The 6,805-nt window shown below is 45.3% G+C and overlaps 1 protein-coding gene across 1 annotated transcript; it reads right to left on the bottom strand.

The window, feature by feature from the left end:
• Positions 1-4,818: 4,818 nt before the first annotated feature.
• Positions 4,819-5,620, bottom strand: LOC120039672 (dynein regulatory complex protein 9-like). The gene is made up of 2 exons (XM_038985089.1): positions 5,351-5,620; positions 4,819-5,016 (listed from the first exon to the last, which is right to left on the bottom strand). The coding sequence occupies exons 1-2, from the start codon at positions 5,566-5,568 to the stop codon at positions 4,854-4,856; spliced, it is 381 nt and encodes a 126-aa protein (XP_038841017.1). The 5' UTR covers positions 5,569-5,620; the 3' UTR covers positions 4,819-4,853.
• Between the last annotated feature and the right edge of the window lie 1,185 nt (positions 5,621-6,805).

Raw genomic sequence — 6,805 nt, 5'->3', positions numbered from 1 at the left:
GGTGGGGACCTCGCCCAGAGCCTGAGCCACCACCGTGGTCAGATGCCCACCCAGACCCTCCCCTAGACTTTGTGCTGGTGCGCCCGGAGTTCGCACCTTAAGGGGGGGGTTATGTCACGTTCCTGACCTGTTTTCTCTTGTTTTGTATGTGTTTAGTTGGTCAGGGCGTGAGTTGGGATGGGCAGTCTGTGTTGTTTGTTCTATGTGGGAGTGTTGGTTAATTAGCCTTATATGGTTCTCAATCAGGGACAGGTGTTATTCATTTCCTCTGATTGAGAATCATATATAGGTAGGCTGTTTTACACTGTTAGTTTGTGGGTGATTGTCTTCCGTGTCAGTGTATGTTGCGCCACACGGGACTGTTTCGGTATGTTTGTTCGTTCGGTTTTTGTGTAGTCTATTTTCCTGTTCGTGCGTTCTTCGTGTCATGTAAGTTCGTTTGTTCAGGTCTGTTGACTGCGTTTGTTATTTTGTATATTCTCAAGTGTTTCGTGTTTGTCTATCATTTAAATAAATTCATTATGACTGCATACCTCGATGCGTATTGGTCCGACCCATGCTTCTCCTCTTCAGACGAAGAGGAGGAGAGCAGCCGTTACAGCACCGCTGTGTAGAGTCTGCCATCTTACCTCCGTTCCCATCTAGTGGATTTTTTTTTAACACCGGCTATTTCTTTTCACTTTGTCATACAGGCCAGGAATATGGAGTGAATGCAATGTTGTTGATCTCTTTGTATTTCCAAGTATTGGGATCATGTTATGGGTATGCTTGTCACCGGCAGGAACTGAGGAGTTTGTTAGGATCAAAATAAATATGAAAGAAGAAAAGCCCAGTTAAAAAGTTACAGAGAAACCCACCTCAGTCTTCTGTGAACAACTACACAAATTTTTATGCAAAAGACACCAGAAGGGCTTTCCAAGAGGTGTTGACTGTTCCTGAGTGGTCTAGTCTCAGTCCTGACTTAAATCTGCTTAAAAAAAATCAGAGACGAGGTTTAAATATCGCTTTCCGTCAATGATCCCCAACCAAATGTAATGAACTTTCGCAATTTTGACAAAAACAATGGATATATTTTGCCCTAAGAGTTGTGCAAAGTTGGTAGAATTCACAGCTGTAATGTCTGCCAAAGGTGCTTCCACCAAGTATTTAAGATTTACGTCGGCCTCAGCCCGATCAAATCCTGCCAGTCTGCACAGCGCGATATCAACCCAGAGCATATCGGACTGATTTTTCTCCACGATATCTCCGGATTCCTACCGCAAGCTCTGAAACTTTACACCGGATCATCGCAGCTAGCTAGCTGCTATCCGAGTGGCTAAAACTGGCTAACGTTTATGTCCCGAAGCAAGCACCAGTTAGCCTGGAGCTAGCCTCGAGCTAGGCCCATCACCTGGCTAGCCGCAGAGATCCATCAGTCAATTTCTGGGCTACAATACCTCTTTTGCAATTTGGCCTGGACCCCTTTACTGCCGACACGGATCCACGCTGATCCATTACAACTGGTCTGCCGACGTAACCGTCCGAGGGGGTTTCTACAGGCTCTTCCGTTGCGACGTCCCCCTGAGGCCCATCTGCTAGCCTGCTAGCCCCGGCCTGCTAGCTGTCTGAATTGCCGTGTCTTCAGCTCGCCAACTTACTCAATGGACCCTATGATCACTCGGCTACACATGCCTCTCCCTAATGTCATTATGTTGGTTAGTGATTATTGTCTTATTTCACTGTAGAGCCTCCAGCTCTGCTCAATATGCCTTAGCTAGCCCTTTTGTTCCACCCCTCACACATGCGGTGACCTCACCTGGCTTAAATGGTGCCTCTAAGAACAAAACCTCTCTGATCGTCACTCAATGCCTAGGTGTACCTCCACTGTACTCACATCCTACCATACCCTTGTCTGTACATTATGCATTGAATCTATTCTTCCGCGGCCAGAAATCTGCTCCTTTTACTCTCTGTTCCAAACACACTAGACGACCAGTTCTTTTAGCCTTTAGGCGTACACTTATCCTACTCCTCCTCTGTTCCTCTGGTGATGTAGAAGTTAACCCAGGCCCTGCAGCCCCCAGCATCACTCCCAATCCCCATGCGCTCTCATTTGTTGACTTGGTTTCATGCATGTTAACATTAGAAACATCCTCCCTAAGTTTGTTTTATTCACTGCTTTAGCACACTCCGCCAACCCGGATGCCCTAGCTGTGTCATAATCCTAGCTTGGGAAGGCCACCAAAAATCCTGAAATTTCCATCCCTAACTATAACAGTTTCCGACAAGGTAGAAGTGCCAAAGGTGACGGAGTTGCAATCTACTGCAGAGAGAGCCTGCAGAGTTCTGTCATACTATCCAGGTCTGTGCCTAAACAATTCGAGCTTATACTTTTGAAAATCCACCTTTCCAGAAACAAGTCTCTCACCGTTACCGCTTGTTATAGACCCCTTCAGCCCCCAGCTGTGCCCTGGACACCATATGTGAATTCATCGCCCCCATCTATCTTCAGAGTTCGTACTGTTAGGTGACCTAAACTGGGACATGCTTAACACCCCGGCCGTCCTACAATCTAAGCTAGATGCCCTCAATCTCACACAAATTATCAAGGAACCTACCAGATACAACACTAAATCCGTAACCAACCTCTTAGATATCATCCTGACCAACTTACCCTCTAAATACCTCTGCTGTCTTCAACCAGGATCTCAGTGATCACTGCCTCATTGCCTGCGTGCGTAATGGGTCCACGGTCAAACGACCACCCCTCATCACTGTCAAACGCTCCCTAAAACACTTCAGCGAGCAGGCCTTTCTAATCAACCTGGCCCGCGTATCCTGGAAGGATATTGACCTCATCCTGTCAGTAGAGGATGCCTGGTTGCTCTTCAAAAGTTCTTTACTCACCATCTTAAATATGCATGCCCCATTCAAAAAATGTAGAACTAAAAACAGATATAGCCCTTGGTTCACCCCAGACTTGACTGCCCTTGACCAGAAATGTGCATCCTGTAGCACTAATTCCAAAAAGTTTTGGGACACTTAAGTCCATTGAGAATAAGAGCACCTCCTCCCAGCTGCCCACTTCACTGAGGATAGGAAACACTGTCACCACCGTTAAATCTCCGATAATCGATAGTTTCAATAAGGATTTTTCTACTGCTGGCCATGCTTTCCACCTGGCTACCCCTACTCCGGCCAACATCTCAGCACCCCCTGCAGCAACTTGCCCAAGCCCCCCCCCCCCCCCCCCCCTCGCCGCCTCCCCCACCCAAATACAGACAGCTGATGTTCTGTAAGAGCTGCAAAATCTGGATCCCTACAAATCAGCTGGGCTAGACAATCTGCACCCTCTCTTTCTAAAATGATCTGCCGAAATTGTTGCAACTCCTATTACTAGCCTATTCAACCTCTCGTATCGTCTGAGATCCCCAAAGATTGGAAAGCTGCCACGGTCATCCCACTCTTCAAAGGGGGAGACACTCTAGACCCAAACTGTTATAGACCTATATCCATCCTGCCCTGCCTTTCTAAAATCTTCAAAAGCCAAGTTAATAAACAGATCACTGACCATTTCAAATCCCACCATACCTTCTCCACTATGCAATCTGGTTTCCGAGCTGGTCATGGGTGCACCTCAGCCACGCTCAAGGTCCTAAAAGATATCATAACCGCCATCGAAAAAAGACAGTACTGTGCAGCCGTCTTCATTGACCTGGCCAAGGCTGTCGACTCTGTCAATCATCGCATTCTTATCGGCAGACTCAATAGACTTGGTTTCTCAAATGACTGCCTCGCTTGGTTCACCAACTATTTCTCTGATAGAGTTCAGTGTGTCAAATTGGAGGGCCTGTTGTCCAGACCTCTGGCAGTCTCTATGGGGGTGCCACAGGGTTCAATTCTCGGGCCTACTCTTTTCTCTGTATATATCAATGACGTCGCTCTTGCTGCTGGTGATTCTCTGATCCACCTCTACGCAGACGACACCATTTTGTATACATCTGGCCCTTCTTTGGACATTGTGCTAACAAACCTCCAAACGAGCTTCAAAGCCATACAACACTCCTTCCGTGGCCTCCAACTGCTTTTAAATGCTAGTAAAACTAAATGCATGCTCTTGAACCGATTTCTGCCCGTACTCTCCCGCCCGACTAGCCTCACTACTCTGGACGGTTCTGACTTAGAATATGTGGACAATTACAAATACCAGGTGTCTGGTTAGACTGTAAACTCTCCTTCCAGACTCACATTAAGCATCTCCAATCCAAAATTAAATCTGGAATAGGCTTCCTATTTCGCAACAAAGTCTCCTTCACTTATGCTGCCAAACATACCCTCGTAAAACTAACTATCCTACCGATCCTTGACTTCGGCAATGTCATTTACAAAATAGCCTCCAACACTCTACTCAGCAAACTGGATGTAGTCTATCACAGTGCCATCCGTTTTGTCACCAAAGCCCCATATACTACCCACCACTGCGACATGTTTGCTATGCTCTCGCTGGCTGGCCCTCACTACATATTTATTTTTGGGGAAAATGTTCTATAACTTTCTTTCACTTTGAAAATGTGGAGTAGGTTGTGTAGATCTATCGGAAAAAACATCAAATGTAATCCCTTTTTAGATTGAATTTTAAGGCAGACACTGTATGCAAGTCCTATAATAAGCAAAGACAAATTATAGCTCTGTTTTCAATCAAAATAAAACAGGCTCATAGAAATGGCTGGAACGGTATCATACACATCCATGCATTTGATACCATTCCATTTACAACATTCCAGATATTATTACAAGCCACCCTCCCCTCAGCAGCCTCCTCTTTGTGTGGGATTTGAAAGAATTTGACTATTGCCTGCACAGACAATGAATTATTAGCCTACATATTCATATTGACCATAACCTGACCTGATTATTATGTCCTGGAGGTTGGCCTTCCTTCTTTTCTCTTCTTCCACAGCGAAAAGCAAGCTGTGAAAGGTCCCTTTCTCTTGCAGCTCTGCCAACACATCAGCAATCACGTGACCCACAAACTGACTGTATGCCAGGAAGACAGAGAGAGAGAGAGAGCATGATCGTTATGTATGAGGTAGATGGCATACAGGGTACTTTTTGGATTCACAGTTAATACAGTCTGCTCTGCACCTTGGAAATGTTTGACAAATGTAAACAATGGCAATGTGTTTAGTTCAGTGGTTAACCTGAAAAAGATCCCAATGAAAAGTTGTCTCGTGTGCATAATAAATCATAATACATCTCTGTTTGAAGCACAGAGTTGTGGGCTTCTATTTTATTAAATTGTCTGGAACCTAGCTCTGGTCCAAGTCGGAACGTGCACTAAAGCCCCGAACAAGAGCTATCTGGAACCCACCTGTCTCTCTGCACCTTGGCCAGGTTGTCAGGGGACAGTGGGTCCTCCTCTAGCGTGCGGTTCAGTTCCTTCTGGGATCTGTGCAGCTCACGGGTGGCATCTGACAGTCTCCCAGACTCTCTCTCAAACTGACGGGCTGCTTTCAGGTTCTGCTCTGCCCCTTTCTGCTGTTCAAGGACCTGTCCAATGTCGGCTGACACAAACTTCCACAAAAACATATGAATACGGGCTGAATAGGAGAAAATTACAGCTTAGATAGCAAGCATACCATTAATTTGCTAAAGACGCATCATCGCTTGAAAAAGCCAATTGACATTAGCTCCGCGTATAATGTTAGCTGAGGATAATCAGATAATACCTTATCAGCTTCTGGACGACCCCTGTAGGTGTCGGGCATGATGTGACCCAGCACTGACAGCTGTGCCTCACAGTCCTGGAGCACTGTACACACGCTGAGCAGCTCTACCCCAGACAAAGGAACCGACATCCTGATGGTCTGTGAACACTGAATTCGAGCGAAATTAGCCAAGCAATTTACAACATCACCTATCTAGCTAGCTACTAACGATACCGTTTTCTAACTGTGACATTTTTGTGTTAGAAAATATCCTGGGCAAAATGCTCAATAACACAATCAACAGATTCGTAGCTAGGTATATTTCTTACGTGTCTTCACGGAACGTGTTGAAGTTTACTAGCTATATTTATGCACAATAAAAGGCCAGTAGTTTAACGAGAGCATAGTTTAGCTTGTCTAGCAGCACACTTGGTAGTTTACCCCGGTTACCCTGGTAACGCACAACATTTGATTATTGTTTTCAAAAAATGACAAATTCTTATCTACTTTGATTATTATGTTGTGTGAAACGCACGAGAATGCAATAAAGTGACAGTTAAATAGTTAGATACAAATAAATACATGTTTTGATTATGCGTTTCTGTCGTAACCGACTACGTGAATTTCCCAGCATTCCATTCCAATTTCCTTTTCTGCCATTTTTCTTACAGTGAAGGTGAGAATTACAAAAGGCCACTTTTATAAAATCGAAATGTCTATGTTATTAAGTCTACATTTGGCATAATGTAGTATAACTCACTCACACAAACACGAGTCCAGCTCTTTGGCAGATTTTCAGTCTGTGTTGTCTCTCTGTTCAGTTTTTCACAAATGTTTTTTGGCCTCCTCCACGTCTCCTGATGTACTGGCCTGTCTCCTGGTAGCGCCTCCATGCTCTGGACACTAAGCTGACAGACACAGCAAACCTTCTTGCCACAGCTCGCATTGATGTGCCATCCTGGATGAGCTGCACTACCTGAGCCACTTGTGTGGGTTGTAGACTCCGTCTCATGCTACCACTAGAGTGAAAGCACCGCCAGCATTCAAAAGTGACCAAAACATAAGCCAGGAAGCATAGGAACTGAGAAGTGGTCTGTGGTCACCACCTGCAGAACCAC

The sequence above is a fragment of the Salvelinus namaycush genome, unplaced genomic scaffold, assembly GCF_016432855.1.
Source record: "Salvelinus namaycush isolate Seneca unplaced genomic scaffold, SaNama_1.0 Scaffold291, whole genome shotgun sequence".
Taxonomy (NCBI): Eukaryota; Metazoa; Chordata; class Actinopteri; order Salmoniformes; family Salmonidae; genus Salvelinus; species Salvelinus namaycush.
Note: the sequence above shows the minus strand (reverse complement) of the source record. Positions and strands in the feature narration are given on the sequence as shown.

Excerpts from the sequence above, each read along its gene's own strand:
- LOC120039672 (XM_038985089.1), bottom strand. The coding sequence starts at position 5,568 with ATGTTTTTGTGGAAGTTTGTGTCAGCCGACATTGGACAGGTCCTTGAA. Across the intron at positions 5,017-5,350 it reads GCCAAGGTGCAGAGAGACAG|TCAGTTTGTGGGTCACGTGA; the intron begins GTGGGTTCCAGA and ends CCTGGCATACAG.